General features: G+C 38.4%; 3 protein-coding genes across 3 annotated transcripts in view; 2 read left to right on the top strand and 1 right to left on the bottom strand.

Annotated features, from left to right (window-relative positions):
- Positions 1 to 26,763, top strand: part of LOC144661647 (lysophosphatidic acid receptor 3-like) — a 668,415-nt gene that overhangs the window by 561,544 nt on the left and 80,108 nt on the right. The window lies entirely within an intron of this gene.
- LOC144659171 (uncharacterized) lies at positions 8,937 to 24,702 on the bottom strand. Its single transcript, XM_078519611.1, has 14 exons — positions 24,617 to 24,702; positions 23,147 to 23,218; positions 22,448 to 22,519; positions 22,248 to 22,316; positions 21,690 to 21,761; positions 20,904 to 20,975; positions 19,434 to 19,505; positions 18,912 to 19,007; positions 18,117 to 18,194; positions 17,106 to 17,180; positions 14,675 to 14,746; positions 12,956 to 13,200; positions 10,049 to 10,174; positions 8,937 to 9,340 (listed from the first exon to the last, which is right to left on the bottom strand). The coding sequence occupies exons 1-14, from the start codon at positions 24,700 to 24,702 to the stop codon at positions 8,937 to 8,939; spliced, it is 1,611 nt and encodes a 536-aa protein (XP_078375737.1).
- On the top strand, positions 25,222 to 26,404 carry LOC144659173 (uncharacterized). Its single transcript, XM_078519612.1, has 3 exons — positions 25,222 to 25,387; positions 25,604 to 26,101; positions 26,367 to 26,404. The coding sequence occupies exons 1-3, from the start codon at positions 25,222 to 25,224 to the stop codon at positions 26,402 to 26,404; spliced, it is 702 nt and encodes a 233-aa protein (XP_078375738.1).

A 26,763-nucleotide genomic window follows, 5' to 3' on the forward strand; every position in this document is an offset into this window, starting at 1 on the left:
ATTGCAAAGCGGAGATCGATGTTAACCTTATATATAGGTAAAGGAACACATTTTATTCAAATATTTTTTCTTGAAGAAGATATCATATTAGAAACTACATATTTTGCAATTGTCAGAGCTTTTTTATGAAATGGTAAACTTTTCGCCAGATACGACAAGCGTTGGTTGTTTGTCGACGCACGCAAACTTTAACCCTATTCAGACCGGGGGGAGGGGGCTTTTGACGCCCGCGCTGACTTTGGACATTTATAACTTTTTCAAATCTCAACCAAACCCTGCCAAACTTTCTGAGTTTATCTAAAATTTATCTGGGAATAATTTGGTAGGATAGGATGTTGTGTCACGAACTTGGTATCACCATAGCAACGACATTTTGATAGGCATGTTTTCCCAAATTTGTAACTTTAGTGTTTCTTTTAAAGAAAATTAACTCTAATGCATTTAATTTTTACCTTTTTACGGTTTTTAAGCACAATTTTATTAATTACGTGTACTTTGTAGCAATTTTAGGTGATTTTCCGGCATTTTTGAAAAAATGATCCATGATGGCAGATCCAAAATGGCGGTCGTTTTGACATGATGATGTAATTGTCACGTGATGTGACGTCATCACCCCACGTGACGTATACCAAAAGAAAGATTTTCGGACATACTTTATATCGTACAAGTTTCCTTGTGATTGCTTAAATAATATGGAAGTTACATGGGGGGGGGGGGGCTTCCGAAGCCTCCTCCCCCGGTCATAGAAGGTCCCAAGAAGTCCGGTTTGAATAGGGTTAAGAACTCGTCTTCGTATTACACCGAGATCCACCAAAGGGCAAGAAAAAGAGTTGTCCAAAAACAACCGTGAAATTCCCTCCACGTGATATGGACTATTAAAATGTACTCAATCGTAACGCCGCGAAGGGTGGTTACGACTAAATATGAACATTAAATAAATATGAAAAAAAATAAAAATAAAGAAATAAATAAATAAATAGATATGAATATCGTGCCGACGTCAACGTTGGAGTCTTCTAGAATATTACTAAAATGCCAGATAAAGCACACTTACAGGTATTCTATATACTTGAGTTTAGAAAACAATCGAGACGGAAGATGCGACAAGTTGCTCCCAAACACTCTTCTGCAAACACAATTTTTTTACACATCTCTTAAAATATTTCTCGTTGATTTTGTTCTAAGTTCTAAAGAACTAGTTTAATGAAGTCTAAATTTCCAATTTTTACTTTTTTACCGCTACTGACGTTTTTTTCGGTCTTTTCGATCTTCGGTGTTGTTAATTAATAGCCCAACGGGCCTTTTAACTGGGCAACGGGCGAGAGAACAATAATACAAGAAGCAGTTGGAATAGCCACGCTTAGTAACTACACATCAAGGGCCACTGAGAATTGATACTTACGGGCGCCTGACATCGTTCATGAATATTTTTTTTTTATTAAATTTTAATGACTTTCTGAAATTGAGGAGAGTCGTGCAAATGATCAAGGTTGTTTCTTCAAATTTTGGAGACCATAAATACATCCGCAAGACATTTAGCGGTGGCTGAAAGCTAATTTTATTAAAGTAAAAAAATGAATATTGTAATGTATGTAAAATATCACACAAATGCAAATGACATCGAATTAAAGCGTTCGTTGAGTCGTTGGTTTTTAAAAGTCGCAGTATGTGGCAATAATAAAGGTTACCATGCTCGTTTACCAAAAATCGACCACTTATCTCCTTCGCATGCCAAGCTGTAACGCAAAAGCCGCCATTTTGCTTATGTTAGCATGATAAGTAAACGTAAGATACTGCCCATACCAGTAAGGATGTACAATGCAATGCTGGTTATTTACCTTAAGCGCTACTTGTCGTTAAACATGAGAGACACCTGGCGATCACTACAATAAATACCTTTATTACTGTTGATTATTATCTACTCTAGACGATGAAGAACATGCTGTTTCTTTCCCGTCCCTCAATTCGCACTGACTACACAAAATCCAAGACCAAATAATATGAACAACAATGACAACAGAAACAAAAGCAAACAAACAAAATGACAAATTCACTTAATTTATTTGGCATTCTTACATAATTTGATCATGAGTTATCGTTGAGGCGCATTTTTCTATCTCATCCGGTGATGTTGCATTCCAACAGGTTAGTGCATTATACCACCATCGAAACGTTTGATAATAACAGTGAATTTTACAATCTAAACGTTAACAGAATCAGAATAAGTCCACGGTGCGCAGGGTAAATACAAGCATTAGCATTTCATTGCAGTGTGCTATCTCGTTTTTAGTGTCGAGTTTGCCTTATTCTTTCCACTAAAGTTTAAGTTCTGAAAGTGAAGTGAAGTTTCTACTTAGTTACGCTTTTCTCAGAAACGGATTTATTAACACTGGATTCACAAAGTTGGACAGCCTCTCTATGAGTTGAAACCAAAGTGCCACCTTGTTTATATTCTACCCTGGCTTTCTCTGGGTGGCCCTGGATGAAACTTTCACAGAAATTATATTAATAACCCCCCAAATCCACACCAGCCTTGAAAAAATCCAATAAAACCATGACCATCATCCAAATGGACGAGATTGCAGAATGTCGAGTCTTTTTGTTCTCATTAAGTTCCTAGAAATAACGTTTAGCCTTACCCTAACAAATGATGATGATGATGATGATGATGATGATGATGATGATGATGATGATGATGATGATGATGATGAAAGTAACAGCAAAAAAGTGTTTTTACCCTGAAAAATGACTGACACCACTCCCACGTCAGTTCCATACTTGTTTGTCACCACACAAGTGTAATTCCCTTCCTGGAACAGCCATATTGCAGCGTTTGTTGCATTGACCAGTACTGTAGAGTTCCATATTAATGCTGTGTATATGGGTGGAGTTCCAGTAGCTGGACAAGTAAGCATGTAATATGGTAATACATGTATTTGCACAACGGGAGTTGGAAACGTAAATCTGGGTGGCAATGCTGTAAGTACAAATAAGTAATAAAATTAATGCTTTGACAAATAACAAATCCGGCGTTTTTTGATCCCACTACACCATTATTACTCAATGTCAAGCGACAGTACTGATGGAAATATTGGTTGAAGAAATTGTTCCTAAGTTAGAGTTGGCATTTTAGTAGAAATGATTTAATAGCTTTACAGTTATAAAAAAAATAATACATTAAATCTTATATTTTGTTTTGCAATTTAATTTTTTTCGTTTAAGCTTGCTTTTTTTTCTGTATTTTTAAACAAGCTGAAAGTAAAGTGAATTTCCACATTAAATATGACTTTGTATTGTGCCGTTTGTGTAAAACTGCTATGGAGTTTTGAAGTCGACAATTGTTTAATACTTGACATGTCTTTTTTTTACGTTGAAATTTTCCACCCGCCTTTAAAGAAAATTAATGGATAAGTATGATGCCGTTCGTTTTTTGTCGTGCTTACGTTTTCATTACGTGGGCGGTAGTTGACCATACGTGAATTTAAATTTAGAGATACAGACGTCCTTGTGGAGCGTAATAGCTCGATTGAATAATAAAGTCAATATACGGTTCTATCGCGAAACCTTCTTCCATATTTAGATTGTATCTAACCACGCCTATGCTTTTCAAACAGGATTAAAATGTCGAAGAGTGATATTTATGTATCGAGTTGCCGTATTTATGTCCAAGTTATATTATATATATTCAAAGTGCAATATATATGTCCACAACTGCGATATGTATATATTCAAATTGCGATTTAAATAGTTAAAAAATTTCGGCGAACTGTTTTCGTTTTATATATGGCAGTCAAATGATTTCACATATTTCAATACAGTTTCGATGTAATATTTGCCGGCTTTTCTCGACATATATTTCATTCGGTCAGTATTGCATGTAAGTCTGCATGACCTGTCCCGCATCCCGCAACATGACAATATGGCGGCTCGGTGGATACCCAACATCGATTCCTTTTTCGATTCTCTGTTGGGAGTCATACGAGGAGCAAGAATCCTCTTTTCCTACAAACTGAAATTAGGCCATGCCTAGAATCACCCATGGTGTTTATCGTGAAAGTTTATTATTCAGGAAAACGGGATTTTAAATCTCACTCTGTGCAAATACCGGCCATTATTCTACAGTAGCAGTTGGCATATTCTAATGTACTTAAATAGATGTGTGCACACCTTGTAGGTTTGAAGCAAAGGCGCTCTCCACATTCCATATAAACAGAAGTAGCAAATGAAATTGATGCATGTTGCGAAATGGCCTTCTGTTCGTTGTTGCGCAAGCTTCCCACCTTGACTATTGAACCACCATTCCTAAAAATACATGAAATGTATGAAGTAGAATAACATTACTTGAGCAGAGCCATTTCAATATGGGTTGTATCCATTCTAACAGGGAGCTAGGCAGTAATAATCAGTATCTAGTACAGTACAGTCCCGATCTATCGAACTTCCAGCGGAAAGAAAAATTGCTTTGGGAAATCGGGAGGTTGGAAAATTCGGCGGATAGTTACAGGGAAGTACTTTATCTAACCTAGGAAAAAGAAAATTGGTTTGAAAAATCAAGTGTTTCGTGAAATCGAGGGTTCAGGAAATAACGTTTCTACTGGAATTAACAAAACAGCTTGTTCATGTTCGTTAGGCCTGCAAAAAAGCATTCGTTCGATGACGACGCAGTGTTGAAACAATAACTTTTGTGTCGATCATTCAACTCAACTTAATTATTACATGACTGTTTTCACTTTTCATTGGCTTTCTATGCTGCGTTTGTCTTCATAAGAAGGACCATATTGATTTATAAGAAGGAAGATTAACTCAAATTCTAGACTAAAGGCGAATTCAAGAAATTCTAGCCACCGAGCATCAAGAGTTTACATAAATTTTGTGCTTAAAGATATGATTTGTATTTTCTTGTAGCGCTCATCAATATTTCCGCGTCACCGGGTTATAACTTCTTGCTATATGTGAAGAATCATTTCGAAGCGGAGAAGTCTGACTACCTGAGGTGGAACGCCGACAAAATCTATAAGGCGATTAAAAAAAAGACTGCACAAAAGCCCAGTCTAGGTTAAAACAAAAGAGCGAGAGAGAGAAATTACCGCAATTTTATTTGCAATGAAACTCAAGCCAATTGGGGTGATTGGTGAAAATGAAGTGAATAAAATATAGCTTAAAACGTTATTGAGCGGTTAAAATTGTGTTTTGGTGTGTGTAGAAAAAAGTGCGTTCAAAAATATGAATACCATTCGATTCTTCGCTGGTGTAGTGCCTTAAGCGATAGAATCTCTAAATTGTATTCAAAGATATTAAAAAATATATATCGGTGAAATTACCTCAAAGATGTCTGTGTACAGCACTTTGCTTTCCTTGAGCTTGACGGAACTTAAATTACGCTCAAAATCTAAGCTTCTACTGGGTTATTTGTAACTGGATCAAAGCTTGAAGCCTTTTTTAAGGTTGGCTGCGATAACTTATAACAATAGGCCATCTGGTGCAATATTTTGTGCTATTAAAGGTCAGTTATAATCAACATCGGAAATGATTCACCACTTGCCATGAACTTGGTAATGACATGACCTCGTGACAGTACTTATCTGTCGCAAAGAGGTGAATTAGTGTTCTCTTCTGAGAACTAAAACCAATCCAATCACTACCTGTTTCTGATTGCTTTAGGAAAAGCGCATATTGACGAGGTTTCAATTTTACTTTAAATCCTTGTACTCACTTCTTAATCTACCTTTAAATAAAAATTACTTGAAATAAACCTGAGATGATGCATTTTGCCGGCCTTACTTCGCTCGCACTGGAAATACAAGCCAATTTTCTCTGAGGGCCAGTGATAAGATATTATCTGCTTAGAACTAAAAGCAATCACATCTTTGCATGGTTTGGTTGTTCTGGAAAGAGCTTTGTGTGGGGAAAAATTGGGCACGATGCTTACGAGGTTTAAATTTGTTCCGCGTTTTGATTTAACGGTTTACTTTAAGCTACTTACTGGTCTATCTTCAGATTAATCCTGCTTAAAATAAAGCGAAACCGGGTTGAAAGCTGCAGCCATACGCTAATTCGCAATGAAACGCAAGCAAGTTAGAAAACAATCAAAAAAAAAATATTGTTTAACCCAAGTTCCCACTGCGAGTAACGAAATTGGTTTCGCTTCTAAGAACTTAAAGCAATAAAAAACTGTTAATGACTCTGGTTGGCCTGGGAAGAGCTTTTTTGAGGTGAAATAATTGGGCGTACAGCTAAGGAAGTTTCAATTTTGTTCAGTGTCTGTCAAGCACCGCTACCACTCTAATCCCTTAGAGTTTTGACAGATTTGCATAAGGAAAGCAAACCAAGCAGCGACATATTATTTTGTAATAAGCAAGGACGGATTTTCAAACCCCTTGTTTCTATTCGTTAAGCAGCAAAAGTAATGATTAGCTTTTTTTTGATTCCGGGCTCACCATTTATTTATTACTATTGCGATTGACAGGCCAAATGTCATTTATTAGCTCCGGAAACTGAGAACAGATTGTTAGGTATTATCATAACCAATCACGACAAAGGCTTTCAACCTAAATTTTAAGTTTGTTTACGCTTGGCCCAGGAAAAACACGGAGCTGCATACGGTATTTAGTTTTTTTGGTAATGTAAACGATGTTTTGATTTCCTTTTTATCTCCCTTCATTTAACTGTAAAGTGTCGTACAAAAAATAGCTGACTATTTTGCTGTATGAGATTTTGTTATCCGTTGAATTTGAGATCTAGAAGAAATATATATTTTTTAGCATCCATTTAGCAACTGTTTGATGAGATTTGAGGTAACTTCTTTAGAAAGTGATCGATTTAAGGTTCCATGGTGCAAAACAGTGCCACCAAAGACGAAGCTTAGTGAAACAATAAAATACAAAAATTTCACGATCAGGATAAAATAAAACACCAATAAACATCGTTGGACATTAACGTTGGTCACGCTTTTGAAAGCTAGGCATGCGCAATTGAAGCGGAAGTCCGATGTTTTCGGACTTCAAATTGAAACTTTCCAGGGTGGCTTGTTTCTCGACCGTTGGTACGAGAATAAGTGATCCATTTAAAAATATTTATATAATTACCCGTACCCTCCACTACTCTTACTCTTAGGGCCCGGACGCACTAGACTGACAAAATGTGTTTGGCTCTACCAAAAATCTCGACAAATTTTGACTCTACCAAATTTTGAATTAGGTAATCGTGGACGCACTTGAGAACAATAAATTATTTGATAACCTTAAAGTGTCCATCACGTTAAAACCGTACACCTTCGATTACTTTTCCTTTTCTGTAAAGAGTTGTATTTTTTCGCTCGTTTGTGATGTACTGAATGCTTAAAGCCATGGATAGCCGCTTTTTCGCTTTGATCGCACAGCAGCGGTACCTGTACTTGGGAGGTTTGACAGCGTGGGGCCTTTTTGACAGACGTCACCAATGTTCCATATCTAATTACATGTGAGGCCAATAGAAGCGCAAGCCATGTTCATGTTCACACTTCAATTCTGAGGTCATCATGTGTCGCACGCGGCATTCCATTTACCTCCCCTAGAAAGTGGACTTTGTGGTGCACGCTTAATTTTTGGAATCTTCCAAATAGCACATGATTAATTGCAGAGGCGCTCTGTCCGTAAAGGTTTACCACTGGAATATTGTCGTTTTACGGGGTAAAGAATGTAAAATTGGCCGCATTTTCCGAATGTATTTATAGAGTGACTTTTGTGCCTTTCTAATTTGAGGCGTTTTGGGAGAACAATGGCAAACTTTGAGAATTATAGCTCATTTCATGAAATCGGGTCGACATTCTGGCGACTATAGTGTGCGAATTATTGCTTCGCATTTAATGTTGAGAGCAATTTTAGAAATATGCCAATTTTCACTCGTAGAACAAAAGTAGCACGGGAAGATAGATACAAAATAAACATCTGACAATTTCACATCACTTTATTTATTTCCAGTCGTATCTTGAGCTTTCACTACCTGTGATAAGTGCAACGCGTTACTGTCAAAAGGTAATATAACTTAGTGACAAGGTTTTGCTTAACGGAGTGAAAAAGTTTGATGGAGAGGAAAATCTAAATTTTGAATCTGAGATTTACAATATTATTATTCTCCCCCGAAGCGTGTAGTGTCCCAACAAATATCTTGGAATATACAAAAAGAAAAAAAAAGCTGCTCTAATTATACATACCGTGTCCGTTACTGAGCGTTTTAGTAAGAGAACGTTTTAAATGAACAGAAAAACGTTGGATTAACATTTTAGTGTTAGTATAAATGTTCAATGTAGTCTTTATTTGTATTTTGAGTCGTCCAACAGTACCTGTGGAAATACTGCAAGACTCGAAAAAAATACAGCCCTACTACACTTTAAAACGTCTTATAAGATATAAAGTGTAACACAGTAAAGCTTGTCAACAGATTCGTATCAATTGCATGTTGTCTGCCGGGATTGGCTGTTAAATACATCTAACATAAAATAACTTATTATAGCCATGCATGTTTTATATTCTCCTTATTGTCTAATTATCTCTTAATGAGCCCTACTTAGAAACAAATATCTACTTTTACAAAGGTATATGACGATTTAACAAACAGCAGTAGTAATTAAATATTTCGTATTATAATCAGTCTTCCAACCGTTGATTATAGATAAATCATGCGCTTCCACAAAAAAACCGTAGAACGCTTCCTATCGAGCTCCATTCACCGTTTTGTCACTTCCACCAGTTTGGGTACGAGTCCTGTTGCCAAAAAATACATAATTATTAGAAAGTAGATATCAAAACTAATGCCTAAATATAAAAACAACTTTTTAAAAATATAAAAGGACTGTCCTTTGTTTAAAAAAAAAAACATTATGTATAACTAAGTCCTTGTGAAATGAATCAATTCTCTCTTTGTCTCCAGTTTCACTTTTGCTTATCATTTTAAGCATCCTATCGCTTTAAAATATTATTTTTTAACTGTTTATAGTATCCTACACCGCAAACTTCACAGAGAGGACCTTCATATCCATTTTCGCAAGAGGAATCTAAACCACCTTTACAAGATTCTTCCCTTGGACAGTTGTAAGGCGTTGGTATCGGGAAAGGATATTGTACGCTTGAAGCATCTAACGCTGGTGAAGATGTCAGGAGATTCGCAATAAAATCTCTGTAGCGGTCAGTGTGTGACACGTTCCGCCATTCCCACCAGTAACCAGCTTTCAAAGAAGCGTAATCATCTTGGCATTCTAGTCCACTTTGCCCACATTTGTGACATTCCTCAAACATATGGGTTCGATAAAATCCTTCCAAACATTTACAACCACGGTATCCAGCAAAGAAATCCGTTTCTGTTCCTGTTAGAAGTAACGATTTTCTATAAAAAATGTGTAACAGCATACCAGTATTGCGCTATCTATTTCCACAGCACATGCATGCAATGTTCTCGTGAGATTTATTGTTACTAAGCTTTATTGTTTGCGCTCTAAAAGAATTCATCCAACTTAAAACTACAATTGTTAAGACACTTTAATGTCAAATCCTATTTTCGAGTTTCTTCAACGGTTTATTTTCCTTCTTCCCTTTCCTCCTTATTAAATGTTTTTATTAACTCTAAGACTACGCAAACAGTACGTGCACGACTTTCAATTGAGGGGGGCGTTATCAGCAGTTTTATTTTTACAAAATCCACTAATTTATTGGCTTTAGTGTGATTTAGTGAGTCCGCATTTAATTTTTTAGCGGCATGTACCTTCCCCTTTGCCTCTTGACACCCTTGTATTTAAAAGGTTAAAAGTAAAGACATCGTATAAGCAGAGTTCATTTAAAGAAAGTCACTTTTTAAAATTTGAGGTATTCACAAAAGGAAATATTTCACCGTCACTAAAAGCAGCAAAAGTTAAGAAAAATCTCAGTTCAGTGAGGCTTTTTGGAATAATTTTGTCGCATTGCAAGGAATTTGTTGAAGATGATTGAAGTTATAAAAATCATGAGTGAAATAACCAACTAAACGAACGGATTCAAAAAGTTTCTTGAGTAATGCGGATGTATTAGGTCGTTGTTACCTTGAGGACAAGACTTGCAATCTTGTTTTCGTCTTCCCGGTGTTTTATCAAAGTGAACAAAAGAACCGTTTGGACATTTCTTGCAGCTTTTGGCCACATAGCCGAGATCATCCGAGTAAAAACCTCCTAGAAAGAGAATAGCCATGAGCCCGTTTATTCTACACAGGGAAACATCTTTATTCGAGAGAATGATCAGAATTGTATAGGTATTTATTGGGTTCTTTTTGATAGAAATAACTTATTAGACCTTTCAGTGCGTAATATCACTGTATATTTTTTTTATAGTCATGCAGTATTTTGGCGAACCCATCGAGTAAAAATGTACAACAATACTACACACAAAAATGACTAAAAAGCGATTAATTATCCAACGACTTATTTCCCCAGAATGCTGACCCGCCACCTTTTTTAATCTTTTGTGCGGTCGAGAGAATGAGACGAGTAAAAAAATGTATCGTGAGACAATTGTACTCTTTCCGGGTGTTAACTGTACTCTGTTGGATAATAACATTAGTTATGTATTAATTCGGACACTAGGGAAGTGCTTTGTTCCTTGTTTGTTCCTTGTTTGTACATTTTGTAGCTAATTTCTATTATACTTTTACAGAAAATTAACACTTTTGTTTATTAAAGTACTTTATTAAATCAACACGAATAAAAGAAACGCGATTAGACCGAAATAAGGAAAAAGTACACTTTTGAAACGGAGCAAAACACAAGAGTCTAAATTTGCATTTTATCAACGTTTTGGCTTGATTTTTTGTCATTGTGAGTTTCTTTTCTTACTTTAATTTAGCGGAATTCGAACGTGCGTGGGACAAAAAAATCAAACTTTTAATCGATAGATTTTTTCATTTTCTAGCAAAACTTAAATAATCGTTAACAAAAGTGATCCGTAAGAAAAAAAGTAGGGGTCACCGACCATCTAAGAGAGCAAACTGCAAGCGAAGTTACCGCATTGGCTACCCACCCTATATGTGCTTAGAAAGTTTCCTCAGCGCGCGCGCTCGATGCATGACGTGGCGTGACGTTACGACGTGAATTACGTGCGCAGTAAGGATGCGCATAAACAATAGCTTACTTCGAAAAAGAGTGGCAGCCTGGGCCGAGAGTGCCGCGCAAGCGATTATGGGATTACTTTGGGGGAAAGAATGAAAACAAAATAATTCAATATGTCGAATCTGAAAGCTGTGTGCGATAACAAACATTGACAGAAATGGATGTTCTGGGTGTAGTCCTTCCCAGAGAAAAGTCGAAACTGTTGCAGAGGTGGCTTCTCTGTCGTGGGGCAAAAACTACTGGAAAGAAAAAACACAGCTGGTACAAAGGCAAGGATATCTTTAGATTTTTAGCGAACATGTTTGTTTTGAATCCGATCCATACGATAAGGTTAAGAATGTTTACAGCTTATATAAGAACAAAAATGGCAATATTTTTCTTCCTGCCAGAGTCAACGACTATATTGCCGGCGACTTACACATAACGATCAATGATCCTGACGTAAGAGTCCATTCACCAAAATTTAATTTTGGTCTTATGGAGAAAGTAGAGAAAGTGAATAAAAAGCACCTGAAAGAAAGCTTCCAAGTAGTCTTGTCTCTTAGTGCTGGAAAAATCGTTTAACTCATCTTCTGATACTTTCTAGACTTTGTCATTCACAGTGCCAGCTATCTTCAGTGTATTGTTCGCCGCCCCTTCACAATCTTACTCCACGGAAAAATACTTGGCAAGTGCGATCTGTTCAGGGCTACCACCACTCCAATAAGACGAGCAAATGAGAGCGTTTTCCGAGTAAAATTTTAAATTAACGTTACGAATCAAACGTACATACTTCTGCTGAAGGTTTTTCTCTCACGGTGTCTTGCGGAAAGTGATAGAGCGGTTTTCACTTGAGTGTCGAAAGTGAATTGCGTTTGCTTTAGTTTTGCATTACTACGCTTAGTGATTGGCTTAAAAATTTCGCGCCACTTTCTCAGCCAATCAGGAGTAAAACCAAAACCAATCGTGACTCGCTCCGCACGTTTTCCCGCGCTTCGTGGCAGCTACGTGTATTTGCTTCGAGTTTTGATTGGTTCACTGGATTGTCTGTGTCCTTAGTGATTGGCCAGTGTAATTGCTTTGGTTTTGGCTGTACGACACTCAATTGAAAACTGCTCTATCCGAGTTCCGTAATCACTCGGACACAAAGGTACACAGCAGCTCTTGTGCCCCGGCGATATGTTTGAATTTGGCCCTCCCCCCCCCCCCCCCTCCCCCCGAATAATCCCATAAAAGCTCGCGAAGATATTCTCAGCCCAGGCTATCACTCTTTTTTAAAGTGCGCTATTAGCGCGAACGTCCTTAATATGGACACCCGCTCATTTTGGACTGTATCGTTCGTCCTGACAAAAGTCTCATGCATTCTCTCTCACAGTAATCCGCTTATATGGACACCGGTTAATACGAACAAGTTAAACCTGGCTTTGCTGACACTTTCTTATGGGGTTGTGTGCTAATTGTATTTTTTAGAAATGAAAACTGCTACATATTTCAAGATTCAAGATTTAATGCTTCACAACGTAACTTTCTTTTTTCCGGTGTTTGACCGGAGTGCACGCCTGAGTGCGAGACATTTAATTTGACTCATTGAATGAGCTTAATGTTCCTTCAGTTTAAACTTGAGTAACAAATAACGTGTTAGATATCGTTCTAGTTCTTACAAATTGTACTTTTTAGTAGCTTTGTATATAAGAAACATGTATCTGTAAAGTTCATTCTCAGAGGCCGCTCAATACGAACACCCGGATAATACAGACACTTTTTCGTGTTCCATGGGTTCCCGTATTAACTGCGTTCCAGTGTAATCTGTTTTATTCATTTGGGGCTCAATAAGAAAAAGAACTGCCCACAGAGGCGAATAAAGCATACCTGGAGGACATTCTGTACATCCATCAGCTCCTTTTGTAAAAGAATTGGAAAATGTGCCCAAGGGGCATGGTAACAATATAGCCACTTCAAAAATATCTAGTACTGGGCTCCTGGGCACATTCATCTCTAGTGCTGGCACACGCCTGAATCCTGAGGCCAAGAACGCGGAAACAATCGTTTTACCAAATAAAACATGGTTTGCACCTTTAACGTGGATAGCTTCTGTAGGAGAATTGTCAGGTTTCCTAGGAGAGATTAATATCCTTAAGAATAAAAGTTATGCGTCGACGGTTACCCTTTACAGCGGAGCTCCCGCGCGCGCCGAAGGCGCCCGCGAGCAGAACATCCATAGGTAGGCAAGTGTGAATCCATCGAACCGAAAAAATTTGGGAGTCGCGTACGTACGCCTGTGCGCACGGATTAGGCCTGGGACGAGGTTGCCACCCGTGGCTAAAGAAAAGTAAGGAAATTACAAACAGCAAATAATGCTCGCAGGGCAAGAGAAAATATAGACAACGGGTAAAATTACACAGCGACACCCCGGAGCGACACTATACAGCAAAACATCTGAGAGTTTTATTATCCAACTACTCTATTTTGTATTTCTTTTTTTATGTGTGAGTGTATCGACACCTCGATACGCAAGAACTGTGGCTCTCCTTTGATCGCTACACAGTTAAATTTTAATTTTATTGGTCTCTGATCGCATTTTTCGTAACCGTAAAACGAGCAATTGACCTAATCTTCTATCGACTGGATAATGTGGACGTTTCAGTTAGATCTAAACGAAGCTATGGCATGAAAACGCGGGAAACTTTGTTGCGCGGTGTTCACTGTGTAGGCTGAATCATGACTATGTGACTGGGTGATACGGTTCTAGTCAAGACCCACATTTCACCCTTGCTCACCATAGAGTCTCCAGTAGCTCAGTGGTAGAGCATCCGACTAGGTCACGGAGGGTCGTGAGTTCAACTCCCATCTGGAACTCGGAATTTTTTTCCGAGTTTTTCAGTTAATGCATAATTAATCATGCTATATGACTCTAAAATTTATTTTGAAAAACTACAGAACAGCAAAATAGCAAATCTAACTGGACATGATACAAACTGTGAAAGTGTACACCAAAACAGACTACAGTAGCTCTTACTACGATTTGTCTTTGATTACCTTACCATAAATTCTATTATTCAGTCTCCAGTTTACTGGTTAATATTGCAAGTATTTAATTGATTTAGTTCTACAAAATATGTGACATTTGCTTGTCACTATGGTTTTCCATTTCTTACTATTTTTGAACCTTGCTATAATTACCATCACCACCACCACAACACTGCCACGCCCATCGCTACGGTGATGACCCGATGACGTAATATAATGGGAAAAGATTTCGAGCAGAGATATCAAGATTTCGAGCTATCGTAGACTTCGCCATCGTAGAATCCCTGATTCTTCAATTAAAAACAAATTACACTACATAACAATAAAAACTAATCCTAAATTCATCAAGGTTAACAGAGGGATGTTAAACAACAATATACACAATCAAATGAAACTTTGAAAAAATATGCCTGTCAAAGATATTTTATACCCTGGTCCCCACTCCCCCAGTCTAAATACAGTGAACGGCAGGAATTGGAAACCGGGACTGGTACCTCACATACAAAAGGCACGAAATGAAACAATGTATTTGAAACCAGAATAAGGAAGTTCTATACTGACAGATATATTGTGACATTTCCATTGCTTGATGTTACATATGTCACTTTTGAAATAGTTCTGTTTTTCATCACCCTGCAAAAAAGAAAATAAAACAAAACAAAACAAAAGGAAATTCAAAACAATTCATTAAGCAGCTGCTTTAGAAGCATAAATCCCACTGAAGAACATAAAATATTTTTGCGTTTGACGATAGGAAAACGCAACCATAATCTTGTGTTGCAAAAACAAATTAAGAATTTGTTTGGACGCACATTTGCCTCGGTTTGACGATCTCACGATCTCACCGCACGTTGTTTCAGTGATGCCCTCGCGAGAGCCGTGTGTGAAAGCTGGAAGGTTGTGTTCTCATGATTAGCTCAGCTCAACTTCTTTAGCCGTGTGTGAAAGCAAGGATATCTTAAAAATATTGAGGATCCGATACCAGGATTCATTGTAAGAAGATAAAAAAGCGTTCTCTGGTAAAATATTTTAAAAAATTATGAGCTTTCGACAGCCAGACTGCTGTCTTCGACGGATAATTTTATCCGTCGAAGACAGCAGTCTGGCTGTCGAAAGCTCATAATTTTTTAAAATATTTTACCAGAGAACGCTTTTTTATCTTCTTACAAGGATATCTTCTTAGCTCGATTCTACTTAGACTCTAGGTAAGTGGAGCTCTTAACTGTATTTTTAGGGTTAGGGTTAGGGTTTTCAAGTAATTCATCATGTTGTTTAATATGCTTCATCAAAAGCTTAGGGAGGTGTGTGCGACCTCATGGTGTATATATCAAGCAGCATTTCGGCGTTCTGTTGTTAAGTTTCTTAAACTTTAAACCTTTGGTGGAGAACCATACTGTCGTGAATCAGGGAAAACTTTTATTGAGCAGTCATTGTACTCAGCAGTTGCAGACCATAATTTGTAGTCACAAAATAAACGTACCGAGTTCAGGTTTAGCTCTGCGGCTTTTGTGCCACACGAAGTAAAATAAGAGAGATGTGTGGCTCGCATAGGTGCCGGGCAACCGAGACTGCGCAGTAAGCTATCGAATGGTTGCTGAGGGCGTAGTGAATAGCTTGACAAAGTTCATTGTTTAGTTCGCATGATTTTGTCTTGACCGTGCACAAAACACAATAGCTATTTGCATTTTGATTACTTCTTTGAAATCTTTCGGACATCAAAACAACAAAGAGTGATAACGGTGACCAGTCTGGCAAAAGTAAGGCTTGTGAATTATACTAATTAAAAATAACTCCAATGGTTCTGAAATAATTTCCCATTTTTTGGTTGTTAAATTTCAACCCTGACAAATTTTTCGCTTGTTATTTCACGCCGCCAAAACATTGTCAGTGACGTGAGACATTAGGTGAGAAATCTGGCTGAAAATGCCAAAAACATCTCAGCGGCGTAAAACATCAAACGCAAACACCGCGAATATTCGCATTTCACACTCACGCAGTCATTGATATTTAAACCTTTCTGAGAAAACAAACTTGGTTTGACGTCTTTCTTAGCAACGACTTGATTGACATAGACTCGCACCGTTTCCAGGCACTGCTATGTATTCCAAGAAAAGTGCCGACTTTTTTCCCTCCCCCCCCCCCCCCACCCCCCCCCCCCCCACCCTGCGTGCCACAAAGTAAAATGGCCACTGCGCCATTTCTTCACTAATCATGATTTCGCCAAGCGAACAAACAGGACAAGCGAAATAGCGGCTTTGGATATTTGCTCGTTATCGACTGTGACAAATGCAAAGTAACATATCAAAGGAATCCCATAAGCAAAGTGTATAGGAAACCATCCTTCCCCGTAGACTACCGCCTTGTCGTGGTGGGGGAGCTTGCGTGCCTCAATGACCTTGAGAGCTATACCGTCGGGGGTCCTCCCCCAGCAGGTCTAACCTTGGCGGGCAGGTCAAAGGGTAGAGGCCAGACAAAATGGTAGTCACTGGTCCTCCAGGTTGGGGGTTGGGCTTGCGGCTAATCCCCGCACCCTGTAAAAATATATGATTACGGAAACCGAATATACCTTTCCGGCCTCAAGAGTCCTCATGGGCTCGATGAGGATAAGTAAGTAAGTAGTATAGGAAACCATCCCAAAGTAATATTCCTGTTCAGTTTTAAAATGCAATCTTTTCAAAAGTGTTCCAAACAGCCCATTTATTAGGCTGTTTTGTAACTTACCTTCTTTGATGGGAAATACAATTCAACTCTTAAACTCTGACATGAGTTGGTTTTAATGAGGGCACGCACTTTGAAGCCTCAACGAAGCACCTGCACCAATTATTCTAACTATGCCTGCATAGAGGAACTGAAAATTTGTAACACAAGACAACTAACAAGTAACAAGTTCTTCAATGGCGAGCATGTGGAACGCACTACGTAATTTACGGTTCCTCCTAGTCTATATATCTGTGCGGTATTCTCAAGTATTGATATAGAATAAATACGTTACATTTGAGAATCTTGAACTCTGTGACCAAAGAAGTAATTCAGACTCCACATTTTTAGCTTCGTTCGTAGCAAGTATCTGTCAGAAATAAGAAAAGCTAAAAAACAACCCGGACTGAGGAATTTACTGAAAACATTTTTTCTGCGTAGGACGAGATATTTGTCGTCTGTTCAGAGCGACGAGAACTAAATATTAATTTTACGCGTGTATCCCCAAAGGTGTACACTTTTTAAGCTTAAAAAAAACTATTGAGTTGCTGCAGAGCTAAACAATACCGTAGAGTGTGCCTTTGGCTTACTGATCGTCTGTATAAATGTAGCTGGCAGATTATTTATTGCAACTGCATGCCTTTATGTTGACGCAACTCAAGATTTGGATACTTACTAAAAACAGACCTGACAGTTTAAAGCCATTTTTTAAACACGCACCCTTTTTACGCTGTGCTCACGCCATGCCTTATTAATCGGGCACAAGGCCGATTCACGTTTTACCCTTTGGTCGTCGTGGTAGATAGTCTCCTGTCAGCCAAAAACGACGGGAATAGCCCGGGCCTGCTACAGACTATTATTTAAGACTATTTTTTACTATTTAAGACTAACCCATGAACCCTGCTTGGGTATAACTATAGTTAGTGTGTATTGTTTTGGATCAGCGAGGCGTAAATTTTCTAACTATAGTTAGGGCGAACAGAGAAGCGGTCACATTACCGAAATAGCTAACTATAGTTAACGCCGTCTTAACTATAGTTAACAGTCTAGATGTGACCGCAGCCACTATGTTCTACACACTAATACAGCTCATGCAGACTGTGTGACTTACGCAAAACTCCGATTGAGTGTTACTTAAATGACTGCTTCTCCAGTGATTTTTACTGTACTGTACCCTGCCTTTCAAGTTAAAGAAGATTGTTAATTATTAACCGCTTGGTTTTAAGCTTCTCAAGCTTCTTGTTATGTACATATTATGTTGTACATGCACCGTTCGTCTGATAAAAAAGTACTAATCGTCACTCACAAATACATTCCTTCTGCATAGCTTCCCCATCTAAATGCCTCTGGTCCAATCGTCTTTATAGGATTATTCGAAAACATTCTTGAAAGATAACGAGATGAATAATGTATTGAGTTAAAACAAGTATGTAGTAAATATTGCATTAAATTATTTCTGTGGTTTTATTTTTAAGGCAAATCTTTTCCATAAATATTGAAAAAGGTTCTTTAATTTAGTATAAGATAGCATTTCCGAAGGTGGGATGTCACTCTGAATTCTTGCTTTATTTTATTTGTTTGTTTTATATGAAATATGACAAGTCTCCCGCAGTCCAGAGCTATTTCATTTTGGACCAACAACAATTTTCAAGCAATTTTAAAGACATATGACAAGTGACGAAATATATTTTGACATTTTTGTTAACACGGATAAATATCATTCCAGGTTCTATGCGCAAGTGTCAAAAACAAATAAGGCCTATTTACAGGGAAACAAGTTTGCTTTTGGGACACCATCGAGCCCAATCTTAAGTCCCCCCCCCCCCTCCTGGTAAGGGGAGTTATGATTTTCTTTGCACATCTACGATCTTCCTCCTCCCGAGTAATATGATTCTAGCGCTACCTAGGGGCAAGCATTACCATTTGCATGTAAGCTGAAAACAGCAATGTCATACGAAGAATGCTTCGCCTTCTAAAACGATCCTGGTGCCAGTGTATGATCTTTCTTCCTCCACGTAAACAAGCTACTAGTTATGTTTCTTACTTCTAACTGTGTCCCACCCCCCTCCCCCTACCCCTTGTACTGACTGTCGATACTCACAATATATGAGACAGAAATGAGGTAGACGACTGGGTTGGTTTAACGTGAATGAAGGCTCGACGTGGAATATTCTCTAATTTGTTTCCACTCAGAAATCTACGAGATAACACACGGGTATCCCAAGTCTTGATTTACATATATATCTATATAGAGGGAGAGGGTAAAGCAGCGGATACATAAAGCACCTGGATTTGCTGTTTCACCTTTTCCATAATACACCTTTTACCCCAAAAAAATTGCCTCAAAAAGAATTGAAAACAATGCTTGTGCATTTTTTTAGTAAACAAGGTGCATTTTGGATCGTGAAAAATAGAATAACGAAAGGCCATAAAACGACCAAAAATATCACTTGAACAACCGTTTTCTCTACAGACGCTCATATTTCGAGCACGTGGCCTACTTTTTGTTAAAAGACATGGCGTGATACTTCAACTAATAATTCAAACTTATATATTATGAACATAAGACATCAGAACAAACACAAAAGACGTACACAATTTTTTTTTTAAAAAAAAAACGTACAGATGTACAAGTTCAGTCCTGCAAGCAAAAGTATCCGTTGATAAAGAGGTTATCATGTTGTTGTGCAGATACCTGGTAATAAGTTAGCAAAACATAATCTTTTTCACTTTGCTTATGGCCTTGACTGTATGCGTAACAATTAGACGGTAAGCTCAAGGTTTCTATCGCTTGATAGTCGGAGACGGGCGAAGTTGCGAGCCAACTATCAAGAGCCGATATAAAACGAGAGTGAGTCGTTTTAAAATCGTTTTAACATAACCCAGATAATATACCATATATTCAACCCAAGTTCAGTGAAAGTGGTTAATATATAATTTTGGTTTGCTGTGTCCGCAATTTTACTTGGGGGACGACGGTCTGTTGGAAATGAAACTAACTTTGTACAGCCAATCAGACTGTGAATTTGTCAGCAGTTCCCTCATCAAATTATAGTGGAAAAACAATTTTTCAGAAAAAAAGTTTGTCAAGGGTGAAGGGTATTGTTTATTATCATATAGCCGCGAGTGTTTTACTGGAAAATAGACCACTCGTAAAATTGATACGAAACTGCATCCGGGACTGTAGTGGCGTATTTTCCATATCCTCACTAGTGAGGATATCGATGACGTCATTTCCCGCCTTTGCACGGTTGTTTGTGCAAAGCCGCCAAACGCCGGTTGAAAATGGCGAGCTATCGATTCGTGACGTTCACTGAAGCCAAAATGAAATATTTTACTGAGGAGCAGGAAAATGCTAACACGAAGAAGAAAACGTCATATGCCTTAAAATTATTTAAAAGAGCTTCTTGCTTGTGGAGAGTCAGTCGAAGGGAGGGAAAATCAAGAAATTCCAACTGCCGAACTGCAAGACTTCGCGACCAGAAAAAAAAAAAAGCGGTGAGTTTGAGCAGAAACAGATTTCAAAACGGCGAAGAACAGCTAATAAACAGACTGTTTTTTTTCATTTACGTTATACATCTTCTGAAAGCTTCCGTTCGCGAAATTTTGCCTTTCAGTTTGGCAATTTGCTCAATTGTTATATTTAGCCGTCGCTCGTGTTTAACCATTTGATTAATAAAAATGTTTTAACTTTTACTTCATGCATTATTTTTGTCTATATAATAAAAAGAAAATTACACGGTGGCTTGAAGATACGAATTTTATTTTCTCGTGGTAAAAGCAATATTTTACGAATGAAATTCATATTTTCGCGCCTCCGTATATATCATTCTTATACCGGGCAAATTTTCTTTAAATTTCCCAACTTTGAGATAAAAAAATTTCCCAACTTTGACAAAATTAAAAAAAAAAATAAAATTTCTCTCCCGCAACCGGGAAACTACCTCAGAAATAAGGTGTGAAATATTTTTGTGTGATTGATACATTCAGAAAGAAGCGCTCGAACATCAACGAACGTGAATGATTTCTAAGTGATTAAGACACTGTAGGTAACAATATTCATTACCTTGATTCATTACCTGACAATACTTACAGAAACCGCAGTTGCGGTAAACGGCAAAACAGGTGCTTTGGCACATATTGAATTTTGTTGTGAGAAAGATCTCTATATAAAGATATAAAGAAAAATGACTTAGTAGATGAGCTCTTTACCTAAGAAAATTTGGTAAACCCATCGAGCTGAAAAATGTGGGACTTTACGTGATTGACCGTACGGTCGTATGCTCTACATCACCTGCACTGCGTATGCTCGAGCTGAGTCCAATCGTAAACAACAAAATTGCTGAGGCCCCATTAGGGGAGGGGGGGGGGGGGCTGAGTATCCCGCATCCCATTATTTTTTGGCCTAAATATCCCGTATCCCATTTATTCCCATTAGTTCGATATCCCATACACTTTTTTCTTTATATCCCGTATCCCTATAATTTTGCCCTGAAATATCCCGTATCCCTATAATTTTTCCCCCAAATATCCCGTATCCCTAAAACCCCTAATGGGCCTCATTGCTTCCACACGGCCTGCTATTAAAATTTTTAAAATACAAATAAAATTGTTATAAGTTCCAAATGGAATGGAATGACCCTGAATATAATTTTCTACTCTCTCGCTTGGAATGTAAAGTTTTGTGGTCACTCTTTTAGCCGACCATTTTTTTTTAAAAAAATATGTAAGAGCATTTTTTTCTCTTTTTAACTCACAGTTAAAGCTTAGAGCTTATACACCTTATGGGGGCAAGTTTCGTACTAGTTTACACTATTAAAAAAACCTTGAATATAAACCAATGCAAGAATTACAATGCTGTGTACTCCGTTTCACTTACACAGTCAACAGATTTGTGAGGTTATCAAATAGTCTATCGGGTAGAGATGTGATTGCGTTTGATGATAAAGATCTATAAAAATACATTACACCTGTTAAAGCACCTTTAGAAGCGTATATAGCCAGGTTTATCCACCTCTAAAAAAGTATGATAATGTTACTCGGTTACTCAAGATTCTTCACTGGCTTCCGGTAGAACAAAGGGCCATTGTTAAAATTGCTTTCACTACCTTTGAGGCTCTTCGTGGTGATGCTCTCCAGTACATTGTATATCTACTCAAGCCCTACAACCTAGGTAGGACACTACAGTAAGGGGTGGGGTCTTAATTCGCGGTGGCGGCTTCACTGGACTATGTGGAACGTACAATCGAACGATATTTTAGACTCCTCTTTCAAGAAAATGATTGAAAGTAAACTGAAAACTTGGCTGTTCAACCAATCATTTTAAAGTTGATGTTATTAAGTGAAATGGTAACTAACAGTTTTTCGAGTGAATTATTATTTTTTGTTTTATCATACAAACTGTAGTTTGAAGTGCAAAGCATTTCGTTTGTCTTACATAATCATCAAATTTGTATTGATAAACACTTTGTCATTTAGAGATGTTATAGAGTTTGATTCCAAAAATCTGTTACAAAAAGCAAAAGGAAAATGTTAATTACTAAAAACTATCAAATTGAATTGTTGCATGATGTTAAAAGTTCCAAGAGTGTAAAACCACGCACGGTTTTCCAGTGTAGTATACCACGTTTCACTTACAGCAGGTGAAGATAGGGCAGTGCCGCAAAAACTCTGTCTGATAGATTCGTGATGGCGTTCGAAGACAAATATCTGTAAAAGTACATGATGTCGTAAATGAAATACTGAATTCTAGCGAATACGTTTTAAGTTGCATTTGTATATCGCTGGAATTTTTTTCACAACAACGCGTGCACTCATTGGCTACTTTGAGATCACACGTAAAATTATTTCCCGCCAAAAGTCTCTGAGCAGGCAACGCTGTAAAATCTATGGCGCCAGAGGGTAACAGTACACTCTTCTTATGGCTTCGTTGTGCAATATAATCTCGAATTTCAATCATTTACTCCGCTCCCCGTTCAGAACAACTGAGACTCTCGGGAAACAAAATACCTGTTTCCCTCTGGACCTGTCAGTTAAGTGTTAATTGTTATGTTGTCTCGTTAGCCTGCGAATACAGCCGCCTGAGATGCGGCTGTATTCGCAGGCTAGTTGTCTCGTAAACAAACAAACATGCAAGGTTTGCACTGCAGTGCGCTTCGGTTCACTTACAATCCCCCCACAGGCAGGTTTTCAAACACTCTGTCAGGTAGAAATGTTATAGCGTTTAAAGACATAATACTGTGAAATACCGCCAGTTATTTAAAATAACTAAAGTCTGATTATATTTGATTATAATAACTAAAGTCTGATTATATTCTACATGCAAATTTTACTCACAGAGCTTCCAATCGTGTCAACTTGGAAAAAACGGATTCACATTCAGTTGTCAAAGCGTTTGAAGACAAATCACTATGAAAATTAACCATGCAATAACTGGATGATAAGAGCGTGTTTATAAGAAAACCAGGATTTGAAATGCAGTGATAGGTAAAACTAAAATCACTCATTTTGCTCACGTCGAATAGCTTATTTTGGTGATTTTCATGTAAAAACCATTGTCTCAGTAAAGTTAGTTTATTTTGCAAGTCCCACACACAAAAACTGCATCATTAAAAGCAATATGGAACGTAGGGAATTAAAACGTGTCTGGTTCGATTGATGTCAACCTTGTTTCTAAGTTTGAACTATTCACATCTCTTTCAAGATTTTCCAGCTCTAATTTTCCGCAACCGACCCCGCCAAGATAAAGACCAGGTATAAAACAGAACAACAAACCCATAAATCGAGAAATTGTCGATAGCGGGCATTTTTCTCATTTGTGCATATTAAAAAACGGAACCGCACCAATTGCTTAAATTGTGACTTCTCTTTGATCAATGTATAGTTGTCTATATTTCGTGGCAAAAGACAATCTTTGTAAGAGGATTCTTAAAATTTCAAATGGACAATATAGTTTGTCTTACAGCCATACGTTTTCACTTGTCAAACTTAAAATTTATGACACACTTTAGTAAGATCGATGAATTGAGGATAATCACGATCTGTATGGTTGTTTTGTAGAGAGGCTAATGATGACAACCTTTGAAATGGACATACCGTAAAATTCCGGTTATGAGCCCCTCTTCTTATTCTGCTTAGGGACCATTCATTATGCCAGGGGGTGGGCTGGCGAGATTCATTATAGACAAAACCAAAACATGTTGACCTCCTTACAAAGAGAAGAAAAACATAATGACCCCCCCCCCCCCCCCCCAAACAGGAACTAGCCTACTAACGACCAGTGTTAATTTTGTAACAAAATAGACTGCGTAGCAGGCTCGCATCCAAAAACAAATTAGTTACGAAAATACTAGTGAAGGAGAAAGTGACAGTGAAGAGGAAATCGTTCTTGTGCCCCACAGTAGCTCAGTGTCCTCGAAGGGTAAAAAAAATACGGAGGAAACTCCCCTGGTGCTAGTTATATTCCGCCAAACATGATCTGGACATGACATTGCAACATGTAATACACGCGATCATAATTGAATAGAAGTGTTAATAAGAAAACAGATAGCCCACCTCTTTGACTGCAACATTTGAAGTTGACCCCCCTCAGCTCAGAACATCCTGGCAGCCCACCTGGCATACTGAATAATGAATGTTCCCTTATAAGCCCCCAGAATATATATAAGCCCCTCCGCTTACAAGCCGACCCAAAACCCTTTCTGTTAAACCCAGGGATTGAAACCAGCATTTTATAGTATTTCGTTCTAAATTACGAAGTATAAGCTCCTACAAGGTTTCCAGTGCAGCCCCCTCCGTTTCACTTACAGAGCCCACAGATACGTTAAATTAGCAAACACTCTGTCATGAAGAAATGTAATAATGTTTGAAGACAAATTTCTGCGAAAACACATAATACAATAGACTAAAATTATAGTTGCTGGGAACTTTTTATGTTGATTTTTTACAGTTTATTTCTCCTGTCAAAGGAGCCACCTTACAAAATTTGCACGACAGGGTGCTTCATTACACTCACAGAGTTAACAAATATTTCAGAAGTTAAAAAAATAAACAATGACATAAGTAAAGTAATATTTTTAAATTAGACTATTTTTAAATTCCTAGCTTTTCTATTAGCTCATCATTATTTTTTTCAGCTCATATCAAAGAGCTTACTTAAACTGATGAGTTGACTATTGATATCGTACATTTTGTTAATTCGGTAAACGACAGTATGCTTTAACTTTTTTGTCGCGACATTTTTGAGAAAGGGGGCATTTGGCCAGCACAATTTCGTTTAAAGAAGATTAATAATAGATTTTTGCCATACAAAATGGTTTAGCAGTTAAACTACATTTCGACAAGGCTCGTCAGTTCAAGCATAACCAAGTCCAATAGAGCTCTAACCACCAGAGCCTAACATCACGAAGGAAATGCGAGACGCGCTCAAAAGCCTAAAGGAAGACGAGTCCATCATGGTTCTCCCAGCAGACAAAGGGCGTGCAAGCGTAGTCATGGGTGCTGATACCTACCGCACTAAGATGTCTACCCTGATCGAGACCGGACCGTACCAGCGCCTGAACAAAGACCCGACAGACCGTTTGACCCGAAAGCTGTCTGAAAAGCTGCTTACCCTGAAACGAGACGAGGCCGTTTACAACAAGATCAGACCCCGACACAAATAGCCGCCAAGAATCTACGGTTTACCAAAAATCCACAAGGCCGATGTACCTTTAAGACCTATTGTATCATGTGTTAACACCTTTGCATATGATTTATCCACCTACTTAGCTAACTTCTTGTCTCCTTTGACAGGTAACTCGGATTTCACGGTGACTAATTCAGCCCACTTCGTATCTACCATCAGCAGTGAGACGATCCTAGACGACGAGATCATGGTGTCCTTCGACGTAGAGTCGCTGTTTACCAACGTTCCTATCGACGGCGCTGTACAAGCCGCGCTACGGAAACTAGAGAACGACCCCAGCCTTGCTGACCGCATGACGCTAACACCTGCTCACATCGCTGACCTCCTGACGTTTGTATTGAGATCAACATACTTTCAGTATAACGGATCAATCTACGAACAACAAGAAGGCGCAGCCATGGGAAGCCCGGTTTCCTATGTTATTGCTAACCTCTACATGGAGAGCTTTGAGGAGCAGGCTATAACTTCATCATCCTACAAGCCTAAGATATGGAAACGCTACGTGGACGATACCTTCACCATCTTGGATCGCGAAAACGTCGATAGCTTCTTACAACACCTTAACATCCAGCAGCCTTCCATCTATTTTACCATGGAAACAGAGAGTGACAGCAAACTCGCCTTCCTTGACACCGCAGTTTCGAGAGAACCAGACGGCCGCCACACCACTGGCGTATACAGGAAGCCTAAACACACTGATCAATACTTAGCGTATGATTCACATCACCCTCAATCAGTAAAACGCGGTATTGTTAAGTGTCTTTACGATCGTGCTAACGCCTCGTAACAAAACCATCTGTTATCTCCAAGGAGAAAAAACATCTGTCATCTGTTCTTGAATCTAATGGTTATCCTTTTTCTTTCTTGCAGAAGATCACCAAGACCAGAAAACCGAGCACCAATGCTAAACCTGCGACCGAGTTTAAATCCACTGCGGTTTTGCCCTACATCAAAGGCCTTTCCGAACAACTTCGCCGCTGCCTACAACAACAAGGCGTGCGGGCTGTTTTCAAGTCGGAAACCACACTACGATCACGCTGTTGATTCCACTAAGTAAGATGGCGTTGTTTACAGGACTCCCTGTGAATGTGGCAAAGTTGACATCGGTGAGACGGGAAGACCTATGCAAGACAGGATCAAAGAACACGACCGGGACATCCGACTCGGCCGTACCCACACCTCCGCCGTTGCAGAACACACCAACAACACCGGACACTACCCGCTTTGGAACGAGGTAAAGTTTATTGATCGTGACCCACACTGGTAC

This window comes from Oculina patagonica, chromosome 7, assembly GCF_052425735.1.
Source record: "Oculina patagonica isolate OP01 chromosome 7, crgOcupat, whole genome shotgun sequence".
Taxonomy (NCBI): Eukaryota; Metazoa; Cnidaria; class Anthozoa; order Scleractinia; family Oculinidae; genus Oculina; species Oculina patagonica.